This window comes from Colossoma macropomum, unplaced genomic scaffold (genome assembly GCF_904425465.1).
Source record: "Colossoma macropomum unplaced genomic scaffold, Colossoma_macropomum, whole genome shotgun sequence".
In the NCBI taxonomy this organism is placed as follows: Eukaryota; Metazoa; Chordata; class Actinopteri; order Characiformes; family Serrasalmidae; genus Colossoma; species Colossoma macropomum.
The window spans coordinates 13,537,691-13,559,039 of NW_023494789.1; the positions used below are offsets into that span (position 1 = coordinate 13,537,691).

The 21,349-nt window shown below is 38.5% G+C and overlaps 1 protein-coding gene across 3 annotated transcripts in view; it reads left to right on the plus strand.

Moving 5' to 3' along the window:
- The first annotated feature begins 1,745 nt into the window (after positions 1-1,745).
- LOC118807950 (phosphoribosyl pyrophosphate synthase-associated protein 1-like) overlaps positions 1,746-21,349 on the plus strand; it is a 42,606-nt gene continuing 23,002 nt past the window's right edge. For 2 of the 3 annotated variants that reach the window (XM_036570157.1, XM_036570158.1), the window contains exons 1-3: positions 1,746-2,682; positions 12,185-12,237; positions 12,885-12,951. In XM_036570157.1, the coding sequence (XP_036426050.1) occupies positions 2,516-2,682; positions 12,185-12,237; positions 12,885-12,951 (287 nt within the window). In that variant the 5' untranslated portion in view covers positions 1,746-2,515. The remainder of the gene's footprint in view (positions 2,683-12,184; positions 12,238-12,884; positions 12,952-21,349) is intronic. The other variant, XM_036570159.1, reaches the window with a different exon arrangement.

Below are 21,349 nucleotides of genomic sequence, written 5' to 3' on the forward strand. Positions count from 1 at the left end.
ACTTCAGAAGCTACTAAGCTTTAAAAAGCTTTTTAATTGAAGCACTTTGCTTAAAATGATCCTCTAAAAGCAGTAGCTCAATGATGCTGAAGCTGCTCAATCACTCTGTTAACCCCACAGGAAGAGCTACACGGCTAACATCACATCACACAGTGTGATCAAGCGCTGTTTCAGCAAAGATCTGTTACAGGATTAGTTCACATTCATTCTTTTTTCACTTCAGTATTTGATTCAGTGTGTTCTGCTGGTATCAGCTCGATATTGTTAACTGACCGTCTCTAAATTTCATGTTCCATGAAATCAAATCTTCTATTTTCAAACACTGGATGAATTACGTTTCATGTCTTGGGCATTTGAAGGTTGCTGTAGATGTGAGCTTTATCAGAGTTCTCTTAGAGGAGATTCAGTGTACAGTATGTGTATCAGATGCTCTGCTAGAAATGACACTGTTTGCTGTGAACTGATGTAGAATGTAGCTTATTTTGAGTTGAGAATGATGTCTTGTATTTACTGTATTTTGCCTATATGACCCTGTTTTTCTTGCACTTATGGAGTTCAAGTGACTACCCTGGTTTAAAAGGATAATAATAATGATAATAATAATAATAATAATAATAATAATAATAATAATAATAACCCAGCACTTTCAGTTATGTATGTTATTTTTTTACTAAATGAAAAATGATCAAATGTGTTGCTACTGAAATGTAAATTGTGAGTCATTTGGACTGCATAGCTTTATATTGTGAATAAAATTTCAAATGATTATTTTGCACTGTTAGTCTTAATAATGCAGTATCGACTCTCAAAAGGAGCCGTTTTGAACCCTTTTTTTATTATTTGTAGAAAATAATACTGTTATTTCAGTTTTAAAATCACTCAATGTTTCACAACCTTTTTGCGATGATGCTGCCAGTATTTAAGTCAAATTTATCAGAAATACAAAAAAGAGATTTCAGTGAATGTGGACTTAAGTTAGTCTTTGAAAAAGTAATTCAGAAAGATCTGATTTGTTTTTCTTTTTTATGCTATTTATGTTTTTGTAACACCACTGACAAAAAAAATCTTGGAAAAAGACGTATTATCAAAGAAAAAGTGTATATATATATATATATATATATTTTTTTTTACATAAGATGGACTGCATTATCATTATGCATCTGTGAAGTCGCTGCTGTTTTAGTGATAAATCTAAAAAAATATGTTTTGTTTGGGGACTATTTTGCCTCATAACACCCTGCGTGTACCCCTCCACCATGAACTATATTTTATACAAAATACAAAAATACAAAATGCATTTTAAACCAAAATTCCATCACAAAACTATCATAAAACAACGTCCTAGACATCAGACTGCATATTCATTACCATTAATGTAATAACTTTCTGAAGGAGCTTTCGGACGTCTGGTTCTTATCACCACCACTGTGAACATTTCTCACTGTAAGTTTCTCTATGACTTTTCACCCACACCACTCTGAATGACATCGTTTACATCTTAACGACTGAATTTTGTGGAATTAATAAAAATATCGGTGGAGTTTTCCTTCGAGAATTAACTAACGAGAATTGGAGCACCACCACAATATGGCTGACACACTACATAGTGCACTACCTTTCCATTTAGGGAACGATTAGGAACGCACCCTAAAACTTACACAAGATTGACCTGATTGGATTAGCCGCCCCAGAGCGCCGCCCCGTTTCCTCCGGCGCGCAGGATTTCATTGGCCAGCCCGTGTGTCAATCACGTAACTGGGACGTCCAATGAGCAAACTCGTGGCGTGTTTTCTCTCTTTCCCACCGCATTGCAACCAAGTTTGCAGTGATACAAATCCATCGAGCTTTCCGGGACACTCTCAGCCTCTCTGCTGTTTATGAGCTTCGTTATTTTTATTTTTTGTCTGCGTTTTGGCCTCGTGTCTCGAGTCCAGATCAGTTTTCCAGCTCCAGGCTGCGGTCCACTGCTTTCTTCTTTTCTGGAGACCATTCCCTGCTTTCTGCTGACCTCTTTAAAGTCTCGTCCGTGTATAAGTTGCTTACTATCTTGGTGAAACTGTTTAAAACAGCGGAGATAATCCAGTGTATCGTGTATGAGTATCAAAGCTGGCCCTCGTTTTGCTCTTAAAGCGGGTGAGAGGTTCATGGACCTTCTGCTGAAGGCTTCCAGTCATCCAGGTCATTGAGTTCTCTAAGTGTTAAGCTGTTTACTGGAACTGTGTTGGAATAGTCTTGTGTTTTTTTGGTCTGTTTTTGCTGTTTTCTCCAAATTGGTGGTGTTGTAGGACATTCCCTCCCTGACTGGTGTTGGTAAGTCAGAGGATTTTGGCACCAAAAAGCTTCAAATAAAAGTTCTATACTATTTTTTGTTCTAGACTAGTTCTTCAACTTTCCACATTTGTCCCTAAATTTTCCACTTTGGCTAAATAAATTTGTATCACTGCATATTTAGTTGCCTTTTGTTGCGGCTGAAGTGACCAAATTACGCATAGAAACACCTCAATTCTGTCTAAAAATGCCCAAAAGTCGAGCAGGCCCTCATAAGTTCTCTCTGTCTCACCCTCAAACACCCAAGCTGTCCTATGGTTATAAGTCCACAATGAATGTGGGGAGAAGTGGCTACCGGGTCTTCTCTGCCAACTCCACTCCAGCATGCACTGAACTGGCCAAGAAGATCACTGAGTGAGTATTAAAGCTACTTTATGGTTTATTTTTTTCTCACAAAAGTAGAAAACCTGTGCTTTCGTTTAACTCACTTTATCAAAGGGGAATTCCACTAATCTTTCAACATTTCTGCATAATCCAGTGGTTAAGATGTAAACAATGTCATTCAGAGTGGTTTGGTGGGAAATGCTTCATTCTAGAGAAACCTACAGTCAGAATTGATGACAGTGGTGGTGATAGGAACCAGATGTCCACCTCTAAAAGCTCCCTCACAGAAAGTTACTGCATGAAATAATAATATGAGTATACTGGCTTGGAAAACTAAACCTTGTGTCTCTGAATGGGTAACTTTACAGGAGAAGGCAAAAATGTTCTTAACTTGTAGTGAAAGTTAAGAGAAGAAGTCATTGTCCACTGAAGCTTTCAAATTATGCATCAACAAAAAACAAAACAAACAAAAAATGAAGACACAATTTTGGCATGACGGAGACGCTATATTTACAGTAGAGAGGTACATGTAGGGCAATTTCAAGCGAAATAGTCCCCAAAGAAAACATACTGATGGATAATTTGCTCTTTTACAGTTATCGGCATTAGACATAAAACTCAGGATACACTGTGTAGGTCATCTGGTCACTTTAGGTAGCAAGTAAAATGTCTATATTTGTGTTGTTGACATTGCGACCCCTGGTTCCTATCACCACCACTTCACATCAAACCACTCTGAAGGATTTTGGAAAAACTGGAGTTTCCCATTAAAGATGGGACTGGTGAGTGCACAATTGAGTGATATGGAAAAAAATATAAGAATGATACTCATCTCCATAATTCATTTTCAGGAACTGACACAATGCAGCACTAAAACAGTAGTGTTACATTTCCCCTTTAAACTGTAGGCTTATTATTCAGGCTTATTACGCAGTAACTACCGTAGATTATACCTAAACTATAATGTTATAATGAAGTAATGAGAGTAAATAATTAAAGTTTGCAGTATTTTAGAGAATAAGGGGTTAAAGGCAATGACCAACTAAGATTTTCTTACAAAAATAAACTATTTACTAATAAAACTGGTGAAAATTTAGATGATAAATAAGTGTTATAACAATGAGATAATAGGCCAGTCAGCTGTTTGTCACAATGCAGTTTAAATGTGACAGGCCGGCCCTTCAGGAGATTTGTGGTTCACTGGTTCGCTTGCATGCCTATGTTCACCCACAAAGTAAGTAACTATAATCAAAGCAGCACACAAAGGTGTGGCGTCCCAAATGAAAATTACGCTTTTATTCTCTGTTAATCCCTTAAGGCTTATTATTGCATTATTATTCCTAAGGCTTTTACAAAGTGTTTGGTAGCTACTATGAACCTAATCAGTTATGTAGTTTGGAAAATGAGGAATTGAAGTGCAGACTGTTGCACTTAGAGGGGATAAAAAAATTTTAGTTTGTAGAACTGTATTCAGTCTTGACCATGTGAACCCTCTAGTTTAGTCTGAATACTTCTAAGCAGACCTGAGAGCCATTAAAGGGCCCATATCATGGAAAACTGATAAATACGAATTTGATGTTGTATGTGAACACAGTTGAAGTTTCAAAATGTACTGTTCACTCCCCAGTCTGTAAAATCAGTATATGGAAACTGAGCTGCAAGAACAGCCCATTTTGAATTCATTGTGTCTGTGATGGCACAAAAAAGCACGTATTAATCCTAGAGAAGTTTAGCTGAGCCCCTTCACGCTGAAGTTATATGTAGTGTTTCAACTCGGACTGTGTTTTTGAATGAGAATCAGAAAATAGGTCATTTACATATATCAGTCTTAAAGGCACAGTAATAAAAACAGCCTGTTTAATTCCAAATGAACTCCAAATGCATTTTTGGTACGTAAGTCCACATAAACATATTAAGTAGGTCTCAGGGAAATAAATAAACAACAACAAAAATGTCAAGTCCTGTGAATGAAGGGGGCATACAATCATAGGCAAAAGTTTGAGCACCCCTGGTCTGTTCTAATTGAAAATAAATGAACACATTCTCCACAGAGAACACACTTCTGCATATTTTAATACACAATTACTGTTATAAAAATAAAGTAAAAAGTGTATATATATATGTATGTATATATATATATATATATTTATATATACATATCAATATGTTTGTGGAGAAATGCTAATTTCCTGGCCGTATTAACTTATTTTCTCTTTAGAAAATCAACAAAACTTGTAACTTGACCAAACATTTGCATACAATAGTATCCTGTTTTCCTAATTTTAACTACGTAGAAGTTATTGACGTTTCTGACTGTGGTCAGTAAATGTGGGTGAGGATATTTCTGGAGCTGTGGGTCCCGAGGATATTAACCTAATAGTAGTGCGCCCTAAATTTTGGCCCATTTTGCAATTCTTAGTCAGTCTGTTGAAACTGTTGAGGCCAACATAAATACATCTGGGCTTGGAGTGAGAATATCTCAAAATTTTGCTTAACTTTCCCTTTAAGTGGGTCTTTGGGAGCTTATAGGCAGCATGCTGGGGGCAGGCTGTGGATGCTGATTTGCAGCACGAGCGCTACGGTAAACTGCAGCATGCCTTGTCCGTCACTGCCTCCAATCTTCTCCTGTCAGCAAAGCCTAAATTGGAGGCTCTACAGGAGTACAGGAGTGTTGTTCATTTACAGAGTAGGAGCCCCCTTGCCCTGCACATTCCTCTCCTTTTTCCTGCTTGTACGCACCTGATTCAGCTCGCCAAAGGCCGGACAATTAGCTGATGAGTTGAGTCAGGTGTGTTAGAGCAAGGGCAGCAGTACGCTGTGCACTGTAGGGGCCCAAGACTGGGATTGAATAGCACTGCAGTACAGTAGGCCTCTGACCTCAGGGTGCTCTCTCCTCTAACTGTGATTTAGCTGGTGCCCTCAGGTTACTGGCCCCCTTTCTAATGGATATTCAAAAAGACCACTAATAAACTAAATCAGAGACCGTCCTGGATTTATTTAGTTAAATGACCAGTAAGTACAAGTTCTTCATTTTTCTCTGTCAAGAAAAAATGTACATATAACAGAAGATTACACAGAAGCCTCAACATCTAAATACAGTGCTACTTCTTTCAGTGTCTAGTGTGTCCACTCTAACTTTATTACAGCGTACACTTCACAAGACTCACTTTCAGTTTCTCGAAGAAATCTGCAGACACACCTCCAAAGTTCAGTCTTAGAAGTTGGTTTTGCATTTTCTGCCTCTCACAATTCAAGTAATCCAACACATTCAGTACAGCAGCTTTGTTTGATAATCCTCTTTGTTTGTGATCCTCTCAGCAGAGTGTTTGGGGTCATTGTCTTGAATGAATTTCTTCCTGATCAGATGTTCTTTCAGTGGCTTCTAAAGATCCTTTCAGAGCCTTGGCTGTTTTACTGTAATGTTAAGAAATTATAGACCAATAGTTGCATTACTTTCACTGCAGTTTACTGAACCATATTAAGAGTAAATATACTGTGTACTGTAAGTTCAGTCACCTGGTGTACAAGATTACTGTGATGTAGCTGTATTCTACTAAATTCTTATGAACTTAATGTCTTAAGCTGAGTTGATTGAAAAAAAATGGTGAATACATTTTTTACTTTGAAAAATTAGTGTTAGACTTTATAGTGTAACATAAGTCCAGGCACTAATTATCATGTATTTATTCATTTTTACAAAGGACACTCAGTCTGATGCCTTGTTTCTTAACAGTTGAAGCTATTGTATATCGCTGTTGTCGGAAAAAAACCTCATATCTCCAAAATGGTAACTTTGCAGAAGCAGAAAAAACTTTCCGTTTTACTTTTTCCAAGTAAATTTGGGCCATTACTTTTGGTCAATTATGTATTAAATTTACACGCAATGTAAAGTAAAACAGGCATCTTCAAACTATGCCAGAAACTGAAAAAAGACCAAAATGGAGATACGAGGTTTTCTTCTGACAGCAGCGACATGCTAATTTCTGTGTTTGTCCTAAGATAGGCCTTTAATTAAACTAAGATTCTCTTGAAGGGTCTTTTAATAAGACTTTTAAAATAGTAAACATTCATGAATATATTACAAGAAATGAGGAGCAACAATAACTGTTAATTAACAGATAATTAACACCTTGTTGTGTTCATTTTACATTTTATCAAGTGAGTAATCACATGAGCACCAGTGTTATCAGTTGCACTTTTTAGCTACAATTCCAAGATTGACTTAATAATAATAATAATAATAATAATAATAATCGTAATAATAATAATACACGTTTCTTATTTATTGGTGAACAATACATTTCCAATACATTTTGTTCACCTAGTTTAGACTCATTAAAGCAAATTCCTCATAATTTTGTTGGTGATGAAATGTGGAAGCCACGCTGTGGGCTTGGTAAACTGCCGCCCTGCAGTGTGGTCAACACGGCGCTGGTCGAACTGTCAACACCGTTTAATATCTCAGTGGAACAGACAGAGCAAGAACCAACACAAAGCATCCAAATGATCTTCCTTAATATCCAGCTCCCTGTCTGAGCTTATGGGGAAGATCAGAGGCTCACACTGAGCAGATGTGTGCCGTAATGAGAATATTATGGGCTGTAATAGCTGCCAGTCAATGGCCTGTGACAGCAACATGTACATTGAGTACAAGCTCAATAGTGTTGATGTAGGATCAGATTTGACTTTCATATCCTGATGAGTGGGATTTTGAAGATAAAAGGAATTTCATCTTAGGCCAGTTCTTACTCGGTCAATCTGGCCTCTTTTGAACACCCCCGGTTAAATGACGCGTTCTGTTGATTTTCAGCATGAAAATAAGTGAAAGTTTTGGGGATTTGGAGCATCTGTGGTAGAAATGTGTAACATTTTTCAAAGTAGGCTGTGCTTCAGACCCCTTCCCCAAGCAGATGAATCTGATGATTAAAAATTAAAAGAGAAATTGGTGAAGGAGTCTTTTGAGGATGGGAGTAAATTATCTTCTATTGTTATTACATCTTCATCAGTATAATGTTGATATTGAGGTTGAGGCCTGAACATTGAGCCATACCTTCTTTTGGAGCCTGCGTTTATACATAAAGATGTACGATGTGGTGTGAAAAACCCCCAACGTGACTTTTAATTATTATTTTTGATTATCTTTCAATTTTAACAAAAAAAAATCTTACATAGTGCAGCTTTAACTCTACCAATTTTAGTGCAGTATCTCTATTTATTTACTGAGCTCAACATATTGGGGGAAAAAATAAAACCCAAAATGTGTTATAACTTTTGCACAGGCAAAAGTTTTATAATATGGCATTAAAATGTGCAGGGATGCACAGACTTTTGGGTAACACTTTACTTGAAGGGTGTCTGCGTAACACATTCATAACATCCTACATAAACGCTTAATAACATGTTCATGAATGTTCAAATCAGCATTCATAAAGCACATATGCTTTATGTGATATTAATATGGACTACTATGTCAATGTACTTAGAGACGTTTTTCAAAATAAAGGTTCTTATTTTTTACTTTGAAAAACTATATTGTTTTCAGTTAAACGTCCAATTTCTGGACAGCGAAAATAAAAAAGACCCTGCTTTATTCATTTGGTCATTCATTGCTTTGACATTTAGGCACACCACCATACTAAGATCTAGTCAAATGATTGTTCCTAAGCATATTTATGAGTATTTTACTGTCCATATAGTGACATGCAAAGCAATAAATGCTTAAAATTAGATAAACATGTTATGAAGCATTTATGTAAGATGTTACGAATGTGTTATGTAGACAGCCTTCTAGTAAAGTGTTACCGACTTTTGCATGTGACTCTATTAAGCACTGTGCATCACCTTTTTAAACTTTACCATTGCTTGATGTCCTGAAAATCGTCCTAATTTCAGTCACTAATGTAATTCCAGGACGTTTTCATACCATTGCATCCTTATTAGGATCAGACTACAAAATCTCTTTTTCCAGTTTGACTGTTTGTACTTTTTCTAGATGTGTTTAAAGTAGAAACATCTGTGTGGATTTAATTGCTAGAGTTAAACTGATGTAGATTTCACTACGCATTACTTGATTTATTTCCAGATCCATGTACTTTCTCTCTGTCCACATGCCGTTATAGGGCCCCTCATCAGGGAGGAAGTCAGCCAGGCCAGTACACTGCTGTACATCCCCCTAAGGGTTTGTCAACAGAGGGGCTTTTCAGTTGCGCTGAGTGCAAACATTCTCGTAGCTTGCAGGACACTTGGGGCAGTTTCATTAGCAGTTGCAGAGCACTGCAGGCAGAGATGGTATTAACTGAGAGAGAAAAAAGCTCTAATTCCTGGACGAAGGAATGACCGCAATGAAATGTGTTTGGAATGAACAAACCGTAGATATGCTTCTTCTGCTTGACGGCCTCTGTGAAGAATGTCATACCCATAGCAGCCTGAACAGAAAGCGTTCTTTCTATCTTTCCTTATTAAATTATTCATCAAGGGCAGTACACTTTTATTAGTAAGAGTAAACGTGCAAATGTTAACAAACTGGTACTTTATAGCCATATTTCAATTTACTAGACCATATTTACTGCACATTTCAGCTTCCCCTCTTTTAACATACTCAAATTAGCCCCTTTTTCCTTTGTTAGATTTGAGTTGGGTGGTACTGTATTGGAAGAGGGTGATGTCAAATGATACCTCGAATCAGAATTAGAGCAGACTTCTGCCGAAAAATAAAAGCTTTACTTTTGGTAATGTATACATTATTATGGCTATTTCACTGTCAATCACCATTTAGTCTGAAACTCCAACACTGCCCTGATTAGGCAGCATTTTTCTAGATTTTTAACCATTTTGATTACCTTTTTAAATCTGACTTAAGTCACGTCTTCAGAATCACTGAGAGACTTTTGCAGTCATTGGCAGCCCCTTTAAATGGGCTTCTATGAGTGATTTGTTCCAAAATACCTTGAATAACTTGAACTGCGAACAATTTAAGTATCTTTATTAGCATGAATTTAGGTTGCAGTATTGTTAAATTAATTCAAATAAATCTATCATAGCAAATTATTAATCAGTCAACAAGAATAATTTAAATGGTTCTACAGAAATCTGATGCTGTATTTTTCTAGTCTAGAGAGGAATGTTAGTAACTACTACTGCACGATTAAACATACTTTTATGATCATTGTGATACAAGTGTCCATGATAAAAACATCATTGAGGGCTGCAGTGATGGAACAGGTCAAATTATGGTTCATACAGTGTGCAAGAATGATGTAGTTATAATGGCGGGAACTCTCTTGCATGTAGAGTAAGTGATTTAACCACTCTGCTATAGAGCCATTTGCAAATCACACCTAAGCACAGCTCAAAATCTGCTCTCTCCTACTAGCCTAGAAAAATGCTTTAAATGTGATCGTTACATGTGAAATGTGTGAAGCAGTAATGAAGACTGTTACAACAAACCTGCATCACCATTTTCAGCTTTTTAAGGAACTGCATTTTTATATTAGGCCTGTATAGAAGACGCTGGTAAGCGCTGGTTTTCCAACAGCCTTACAGTGCAGTTGTGATGTCAGCTATTAGTAATTCATTATTTTAATTTTGCACTTTGCACAAAAGTGAAGGATTTAGCAATTTTGCTTAAAGAGACACGATTTCTGTTTACACAGCAAAATAGGTTCTGTACATATTGCACACTCAGTCATACACGATTTTAATCATAATTTTTCTTCACGATATCCAACTTTATTGAACGTTTCACTTCATTTCTGTATTGTGCAGCCCTAGTTTCACTATAGTTACTGCAACGCTGTGCTATTATAAGGCCTGTATTACTTCATCTGTTCCAACTTGAATCTCAGAGGCAAGCCCATGTCCACTGTGTTTGTGAGTCAAGCTGGAGTAAATCTGCGTTTGTCTGGTCGACCTGGGAGAACAGGCTTAAACTGTGTAGTCCGTGTTTCGAGCTTGGAATGTTAACCTGCCCTACCCTATTGCTTATCACTGAAACATGAAACCAGACTTTTATAGTAGGTGGAGTGTGTTTGTTAAAATCTGTCCCCTTTATTACTCTGCAGGGCTTGTGCATGTTAATCATAGTGTTTTTGATTAAAATCCAAAAGCTACCAGCGTGGGTGCAAGAACGCCCCAACGTTACCCGTGCAGCGATTCATTCCAAGCCTGACACACCTGATCCAGCTTATCAAGATCAACCAGAATATCAGAGCTGGGTTATGCTTGAATGTACCCTGTACAGCTCCAGCAGCACCCATGTACAGAAACATAGCATTGAGAATATATTACAATGTACTGTAGATGAGTTTATATTTTGGAATACACTGAAAATATGCACCGTATAATCTCCATAGAAACGCATTGACTAATAGAACCCACTGGAGCAGCTGCACATAAGCCTAAGGTCTCCATGCCCAATGACAAGCGTGGGCTAGACGGTCATAATGCCCCCTAGCATTGGGCTGTGGAGCAGTGAAGCTGTGTTCTCTGGAGTGATGGAGCTCCTTCTAGTACCTTTGGGATGAGTAAGAGTGCTCCAGAACTGACCATTCAACATCAGTACCTGACCGCACTAATGCGCAATCAAATCTTCACAGCAATGTTCCAACATCTAGAGTAAAGCCTTCCCAGAAGAGTCGAGGCTGTTAATGACATAAAGGGGGACAAACTCACTATTGATATCCTTAATTTCAGAAGAAACTGAAGGAGCAGGTGCCTATATTTATATTTATACACCGATCAGGCATAACATTATGACCACCTCCTTGTTTCTATGCTCATTGTCCATTTTATCAGCTCCACTTACTATATAGGTGCACTTTGTAGTTCTACAATTACAGACTGTAGTCCATCTGTTTCTCTGCATACTTTATTATTACTATTAGCTCCCTTTTACCCTGTTCCTTAGTGGTCAGGGCCCCCATAGACCCTCACAGAGCAGGTACTGTTTGGGTGGTGGATCAGTTTCAGTACTGCAGCAACACTGACGTGGTGGTGTGTTAGTGTGTGTTGTGCTGGTCTGAGTGGATCAGACACAGCAGTGCAATTTGTGTTGGTCATCCTCTAGTCCTCTAGTCCTACAAATGCACCTATATAGTAAGTGGAGCTGATAAAATGGACACTGAGCATAGAAACAAGGAGGTGGTCATAATGTTATTCCCAGTCGGTGTATATGTATAACAACATATATCATTGGGAAAAGCTTTGTTGGATGATATATCTTCAGAAACAGGGTCCAATTCACCCAGCATCAAAACCCATTTAGTTAAAAGTTAGGATTGTCCAATAGGAATGACCTCTCCTGTTAAACAGGCTTGACTTTGGGCTTTATCTGGCTAACTGAGAAATCCTACTTTGTGAAATCCTTTCTGTTTATTCAGTTAAACCGTCTGTCTCATCTTATTAAAGAGTGGAGGCAGTAATCATACATGTACAAAGTGGTCTTTATTGAGCACTAGAGCTCAAGTCTCAAAGATGCCATTCTTAATTTTAGTGAATTGCCTGCATTTTCATTCCATTATGTCTTTTTTCTTAGGCGCCTTGGTGTGGAGTTGGGAAAATCTGTGGTGTACCAGGAGTCAAACAGAGGTGAGTTTGAGCTCTTGTGTTTGTTTTTCTTCACTGTTTTTCACTTTTTGTACTGTCTCTGTTGTTGTTTGCTCTGTGTAGTTACAGTGACCCTGGCACAGCCTATTACATCATGGAGCTATTAGGTTCAAAGTACGAACCCTGTGTGACGTTCTGCAACAAACGCCCTCCTTAGGCAGACCCCATGTAGCAAACTTCCTCTATGGCTTTTGGAGTGAGGCCTACTGCTCATGACACTAATCTGTGCACAGTTTTAGTACAGATTAGAACTGTAACTTAAGAACAACACTGGGGGGTCCTTAGCCCCCCTCTTTCATCACCCCATTGCTCATTAGCAGCCCAACAGATCCTCAATGTTTCATACACAGAGGCGACAGTTAATTTGATAAGAGCTATGGGGAAAATACTGTATTTTGATTGTATTAATTCCAAGTCAGTTTCCATTCTGAAAGAGGCTGCTGTGATACACACATTTATTCTAACAGATCTGAATACAGAACAGTAAGTGTAGGGGGTGATACAGCTTTTATAGTTTAGAAATAGAAATCGCTTGATGTCATAAATGGTGTTATGGGATGTTATCCTGCCCCCAATTAACTTCCAAGTGACTTAACTAACATAAAATGGCTGTGTGTGTTCTTTAACAGAGACCAGAGTGGATGTGAAGGAGTCGGTGAGAGGACAGGACATCTTCATCATCCAGACCATGCCAAGGTGAGTGGCCCACCATTCTTCACTACCTGCTTCACTTGGCTCGTAGGCTTCAGTCAACTGATGATGTATCGAGAATCACCAGATCACATCTAAGTGATTCTAGATTACATCTAATCTTGTTAAACACAAAGCATATTGAGAAGTAGCCCTGCTTAATAATAGCCTAACAGAAGTCTAAGAGTAATAATTAATAGTAATAGTGGCCTGTACGTGGTTGCCTCGCATGCACTTGGCCATTGTAAGCTTTAGCCAATGTTGTTACTTTAGCAAGAAGCTAATTATAGGTTGCTAAAGTGTGGTTTATTAATCCCACAGTAAGAACTACCAAACAATACCAAGAAAAAAAGGGTTATCTTTCACGTTTCTGGCCAGAAACATGAGCTTATTTGTTTTTTAGGTTAAAGTTCGCTTTTGCTGCTACTGCTAGGCCTGTGCTGGTAACAGAATCCTCTAATACAGGGAACCGTGTCAAAAATGACTGCGGTAAAAGGGTAAACTGGATTTGGGGGGCATTATGGACATGGAGTTTTCGTTTATTTGTTTTATTATTTCCACAAAGTGTTTACATACATAGAAATAATAATAATAATAATAATAATAATAATAGTGAAAAGAAATGTATTATTATTATATAATAACAACAACAACAACAAAACAATAACAACAACAACAACAACAACAATAATAACACTTGTAATTTTGCCTCAGTTAACAACACTAAAGCGGATGTGGGAGCAAACACAGCAAGTGTGTTTACATGCACTTATTAATCCGATAACTGCAGAAAATTGTATTTTGTCAGTAATCCGATTGATGCGTTTACTTGGACTTGAGTAATCAGATAATGGGTAAACTCCAGGTCTACATGAGTCAGGCAGTAATCAGATTTCTGCTTTGCAACCAGCCAATAAACTCACAGAAGAAGACGTAACTTAAACGTAACTTCACGATGCAGCATTTTTTCCTTCCGCCACTTTACCTGAAAATATGAACATATATCATCTACAATATAAAGAATATTTAAATCCTTCATTTTGTCAAGCCTATAGTTGGTTTCAGTGTCACTCCAAAAGTGTTTTGCTGCGTCTCGTTACAGCGCTGCTTGCTTATTTCCAGCGCACCGGTCTGTTTTAACACATGCACAGACTGAGAAATCCGAAATAAATCAGAGTAAGAGTTTACATGCATAGGCCTTCCTCCGATCTAAGAAATCAGAGTGTGCTGTTTACGTGACCATTTGAATAATCAGATAACTGCAGAAATCTGATTGTGATTGGGTTACTGAGTGCATGTAAACGTACTCAGTAATTGTGTTTACATCAAAGTTTAATATTTGTCAAATACAAGAACAATTTGTCTCGTTAAATTGACTACAAAACTGTAATCAACAAAGGACAGAATTGCGAATGTCGAGGTCATTTCGTCTGATGTCCAGTTGTACACTGTTAATTATTTAAATTTTTATGAAACCCAACTCACTATATTTTTCCTAATAACACAGCAAATTACATGTAAAAATGTATACTTGAGATATTTTGTGCATATACAGTGCACAACTTGGTGGATAAATGTTCACTTATATATTTTTTTATTTTATTTTAGTTTATTTAGTACTTAATTTACATTTTGATGTAAAAATTGGTCTGGTAAAATACTGGTCTAGTAAATTACTGGCTGCGGAGTTACTTTTACAGTTGTTATGTAAAAATACAGGAGAATGCAGCTACTTTTATTTATTGTCAACATGAATAATGCAACCATTAGGCAGTCATTTACTGTTATTTTACAGCAATTTTTTTGCAGTGTAGTGAAGTTTGGTTTACTGCATGATTTGATGTGTATAATGCCTTCCTAAGTCATTGACCTCAATACAGAGGATCCTTTTGGCTTACATAGCAACAGGTTAGTCTTGATTTCCTTGCAGCTAGATCAACCCTTTAATTTTGAGGAGGTGAGAGGATAATTAAAATAAATAAGCCTGTCATTCTGTTTTGGTGACTCATGTACTGAGCAGGATGGACAGGGCCTTGCTCTTTCTCCCTCCTAAAATTTATATAGATTTAACTGCCAATTATATTTAATCAGGTTCCTCTATGTTTAACTTCAGTTTGCTTTCAAGCAACATTACATAACTATGCATTTAAAAACGACTGTAATCAAAGCAGCCTCCGGTTTGTCAGGTTAATTTGTACCCTGTTGTTTCTTTGCTTAGTTCTTGTCAATCCTTGCTGACCTACTTAAGCATTTGTTGATGTTTTGTGAAAGGTTTTGTAGATTGTAGTTGACGTTCTGCAAAAACCTTGCATCTCCATTTCTGTCTTTTTAGTTTTGTGCATAATTTAAAAGATCCAGTTGCCTTTTGCATCGTGTTAGTTTTATAATGAATGTGCCAATAGAAATGGTCCAAAATTACTCCAAAAATATATTGTTCCAATAACTCGCCTTACAAGTTATGAACATTTTTCTTTCTCCTGTAAAAGTCCCATTTTTGGAATACGGAATTTTGTTCGGACAGTGACGATATATTGTTAAAAAATAAATATCACTGCACTATAAGTCATCAATCAGTGATGAAGTGAAGAGTCATGGTGGTCCACTCAATAGGAAATGGCCTTTCTTTTCTGCCATGGTCCAGGGAACTGCTGCTGTTCCTTGGTCACGTGACTAGCCATGTGACCGCAAAAAGCCCGTAACTGACCACATACGGGTGAAATGGAAGGACATGGCAGTTTGTAAATCTTTAAGTGTCTCTAGAATAGCAGAACAGTCTGGGTCACACGAGTTACTGGATAACTGAGCCTGCTGTGTGTGTGTCTCTGTCTCTGTATATACTGTAACAGTCAAACGTTTCAGTAGAGTCTGGCTGCAGACATGCACTCTCAGACAGATGCACTCTCAGCCCCAGTGACGTCACGTGCACATCAACTCTCTGCCACAGTGGCAGAAGCAGCCCAACGGCACGGTAAGTTTGGCTGCTTCTGCTTAGCGATATCATCACTTAATCCATTTTTCTTCCATAACACGTCTAGAGAACTCCATTTAATGTGCCTTCTTGTTGAAAACATTCATAGAACCCATTAAAAGTGGCTGTTGGTTCCTGGTGGTTTTCGGTAGTCGCTAATGGTATTCTGTGTTTTCCTGATGGTTTGATATCACAGTGTAAAGGATTCTGATTGTTTAATCAGGGGTTTTGGGACTGATTCCAGATACATTTGATCGTTTCCAAGTGGTCTCTAACGGCAACCATCAAGCCAATTCCCGTTAGGAAGCAAAACCATCAGGTTTTATTCTTAACGGCCCTTCAAACGCAGTTATGTTGTGACAGAGTACTGTTTTGGTGCCCACAACATTGCCTGCTTGGTGCTCTCTACATTGTCACAACGCTGAAATGTAATTCCTCAGAAAGTTATGACAACGTTGTCTGACAGCTTTCTAGGAGAAAGAATCCTAGAATCCTTCTATTTTGATCAATATTACAGTTTTTGATAAATGGCTTTAATCGTCTTCAGCATGGCTTTCATGAGTTTCACCGGTAGCCTTTTTGTTTTTTCTCCGAATAAACCCGACATTCAGGTTTTATCGTTGTGGTAGGTTTTATTTTGAAACTTTCCATATTTAATTACGTCTTTATCAGTTTGGCAGCGTTCGTGTATGTTCTGTGTAGTACGTGGTTCGCTCTTTTCCCTCATAAAACCGTCAAAAACACTGTTGTGGCAGAGGGTGCACTGACGTCACTGATAGGCTGGCTAATAGGTGCATGTCAGGCTGAGAGTGCATGTCTGCAGCCAGACCCTTCTCAAACCTTTAGACACCACTGCTCATCAAGAGCTGTCTTTATTCCTGCCATTGTCCACATTTTAGACATTAAAGCTATGAAATAACATGTGGAATTATGCTGTGACTAAAAAACAAGGCTCTGAACCCGGAAACAGGGATATTCTGCTGGGAACAGCAAACATCCTCAAGTGTTCTGGAGTAGCAATGGTGCACAAATATTTATTGTTCTGATAAATTTTATCACAATCTGTCACAATATGGCTATCTGAGTATATCATGGATATTGTCAGTACTTTCCAACTGCACCCTTGATTACAAAGAGAGCATAATCAGTCCTGTTTATTTGGATATAGTTCAGCACAGTATGTGAAATGTTCATTCTTAGTTATTTTTATCCAATGTCAGAGATCAGAAAAAAATATATCATGATGTAACATGTCGTGAAAACTTTTTTTTCCCCACATCGCCCCCCTCTAGATATAGTACAGTGGTGTCTCGATTTGATACATTTTTCATTTGAGCAAAAATAAGGAGTGCCTGGGTTCAATTCCAGGTGACCAGGATCCTTCTGTGTGGGTTTCCTCTGGGTGTCCAAAGACATGCAGTCAGGCCAACTGGAGATGCTAAATTGCCCCTAGATGTGAATGTGTGTGTGAATGTATATGCCTGGATTTTACAGGATAGTTGCCTTGATTCAGCTTCATACACTCTTGACGTTTTCTCAGGCAGCTTCACGAGGAGCCATTTTGCGTCAGGACTGAAGAACATTCACATATGCTCACACTATGCTGGAGGATCGGAATCATGTGTTACTGGGCATTTTAAAAACATACATTTAAAATTTCTGTTTTGGAGATATTCGTACATGGGCATCAATGTCACTATTGATATAGTCTTAGAAACAATCTTCAAGCATTTTAACCTAAGCCCTTAAATTAAGATGTCTTCAAGATTATGAAAAAGCACATTCAGTCAGGTGGGTCCAAACTTTTGACTGTATTGGACTGTATGGTTCAGGGACGCAGGAAGGTGCTAATATATAAATTAGGGGTGGGGGAAAAATCGATTCTTAGATGCATCGTGTTGCGGACGTGGACGATTCTGAATCGATTCACAAATGTCAATCTTTTTTCTAAATTTTAATTTACAACGCAATGTTGACAGAACGCAAAAGGCGGAACTTGGAAGTGCAGCAAAAACACAACTGGATGAGCGCGAAATCTGACCGGCACCCTCTGCATTAAAAGCCAGGTTAGATCAGGAGTCGACGACCCAAATGTTAAGAAGAGCCATTTTGTCCTTTCAACAAAAATCAAACCACCTTGGGAGCCACAACATTTAATGTCCAGTATGTCTCAGTATGTGTTAATGTCCTAGTATAGGCTAAAAATATAAACAAAAACGCAGACGTACTTTGCTCTGCTTTAAGCTTTAGCTATAGCCGCTTTCCTCCCATCTCCGCCCGGTAACTTTTCCTCAAAGGTAGAACAGTTTCTTGTAAAATGTCTCTCAACGTTCGACTGTTTTACGAGGCTGAAGTCGCTTCTTATTCGCCAGCTTCTTGTTCGAATTTTCCCGTTCCACCTTAAAATCTGCCTGAGGCGCTAGAATGTAAATCCATTTAAGGTGGAACAGGAAAATCGAAAGAGAAGCGACTTCATCTTCGCAACTATTTAGTGTTTGACAGTCTTTCATTGCAGGTTTAACGTTCCAGGAAACCAACTTCGCTGCTTATAAATGCGAATAAGTCCATTCGTCTCCAAATGTTCGTCTTAAATCTCTCTCTTTGCCGTTTCATTAGCTACTAGCCAGACGAGACTGCGTTGCTATGAGACCTGCAGTCTGCACGCCAGTTCTCAGTCATTGAGAACCAGGGCTTTCGCACTATGTTGCACACTTTGGAGCTGAGATATAGCGTCCCTTCTAGAAGATATTTTACTGACATAGCACCCCCCCTTGAGATTCCCACCTGTATATAAATATAACTGAATACCTTCAATCAGCTGTCTCGTTCTGGGCGAACTTTATACAAATGAACTGAGCAGAAACCAATCCGATTGATGATATGTGATATGTGATGATATGTGGGTAATTGATTGTGTCTCACCTACAGGCATGCAGTAAGATTTAATACTAAAAAGGCACTCAGAGTGGGCGATATAATGTTGGGCGGCCTTGGGCCTGTAACTCTTCATAGGCCTTTTCTCTTGAAGCGTCAGTGTGCATGTGTTTGAGGACGCGCCCCAAAGCAGACAGTTTTTGGCTCACTGTAATGAAAATATGGTGTTCACTTAAACAAAGCAGCTACTGCATATTTTGAAAATATAAAAATTCAAAATCCACTATAAAACAAGCTCACATGGGTCTTTACTACACTCAAATTATCATAAGGTTCAGAAAGTTTTATTATTGCTACTGTTTTTATCAGTAGTAGTCCTGACATCAGGGGGTTCTGCAGCCCCCTCAGCACCCCCACTTCCTGCATCTCTGGTATGCTTTTTTGTCTGTGTGCATACGTTTGATTCTAAGTATGTGTTTGCCCCATGTGTAAAGTGAGATGGTCATTTGAGTAGCGTTTGACCACTGAGCTGTTACCAATCCATTACAGCTCTAGTGTCAGTGCACCGTTTACACTGCGGCATTTAGTACTGCTCTGACTTTGTGCTTGATTTCCATATGGTTTTGAATGCTAACCGTTGCACCCTGAAGTACCTGAATGTCCTCTGACTCTGTAGTTAGAAGCATTTAGGTCAAATGAAATATAATTATGATGGCAATGGAGTAATGATAGTGGGGGTGACCTGTGGTTAGTGCGGGAGTCTCTGAGTGGGTCTGATGCAGTATTTTGAGAGAGAATTACAGAGATGATAGCTTTAACCCAGAGAGGTCTGGAGCTCTATTATCATTTTGCAATGTGTTCAGTTCCATTGTGTAATAATTTAAATATAATTACATAATCATAATGTAGTTAGATATGTAACGAATTACATTTACATTCGAGTCGAGTTCTGTATCGTCAGGTTCAGCTCTGTGCTCTAGATATTCTCAATGAAAAGTTTTCTCAGACTGGTTTCATGAACTAACAATGAGGTCAGTGTTCTTCAGTGGCCTTCCCAGTCACTAGATCTGAACCCAATAGAGCACCTTTGGGATGTGGTAGAATGAAAGCTTCACAGCATGAAAGTGCACCAGAAAAATCTGCAGGAATCATGTGATGCAGTCATGTCAACTTGGACCAGAATGTTAAAGGAATGATTCTAATACCTTGTGGAATCCAAGCCACAAAGAATTGAGGCTATTTTTTAGAGTACAGAGATGCCCTAACCAATATTAGGATAGTGCTCCTAATCAAATACTATGTATATGTACACTATATAGACAAAAGTATTGAGACACACCTCGTAATTATTGAGCTTAGGTGTTTCAGCCACAGCCATTGCTAACAGGTGTATAAAATTAAGCACATAGCCTTGCAGTCTCGATAGACAAACACTGGCAGTAGAATGGGTCGAACTGACGAGCTCAGTGACATTAAACATGGCACTGGCATAAGATGCCTCTTCTGACACAAGTCAGCTTATGAAATCACGCCGTCACTGGACTCTGGAGCAGTCGAAATGCATTCTGTGGATTGATGAATCACATTTCTGTATCTGTCAGTCTGATGGACGAGTCTGGGTTTGGCAAATGCCAGGAGAACATTACCTGCCTGACTGCACTGTGCCAACTGTAACGTTTGGTGGAGGAGGGATAACGCTGTGGGGTTGTTTTTCAGGGGTTGGCCTAGGACCCTTAGTTCCAGTGAAGGGAAATCTTAATGCTTCAGCACATCAAGACTTTTTGGACAATTGTATGCTTCCAGCTTTGTGGGAACAGTTTGGGGAAGACCCTTTTCTGTTCCAGCATGACTGAGCCCCAGTGCACAAAGCAAGGTCCATAAAGGCATGGCTGAGTGAGTTTGGTATGGAAGAACTTGACTGACCCTCACAGAGCCCTGACCTCAACCTCATAGAACACCTTTGGAATGAACTATAACAGAGATTCCCGAGCCAGGCCCTCATCCAACATCTGAAAGTGAGTCTCCTGACAAGAATGGAAGCTGTAATAAAGGCAAAGTGTCAAATAAAATACTGACATTTACTGTTATTTTCTGATGATTTTCTGTTAAACATATTTCCTGCTTTTGAACTGTAGTGTATAGTATAGTGTAGTATAGTAATGTGTAGTATACCCACCTCTCTGGACACCACTCGGTTCGCTAAAGCTAATGTTCAGCAGCTAACTTTGATTGTTATTAGCATGGCAGTAGTAAATGGAATAAAGATATGAGACATGATTCAGTGTCATCCTTTCATCAAAAGAGGAATTGGTTCTATTTTAAAGCAGGAAATTGCTTCCACAGATGTGTCTCATGCTCACAGTCCACACTGCCCTTATATGGATTGAGATTCTGAGCTAAATCAGCTCAACTCTGACCAACTGTGTTCTTCTTAGCTGTTTTGTGTACAGCCAATGAAGCTGAATTGTTCAGCTTGCAGGTTTGAGGTCAGACTGATAGTCCTTGGCAGGTGGTGAATGGAAGGCTGTTTTGGACTGACCTTCTGTACTGTTTTGGGTTTGG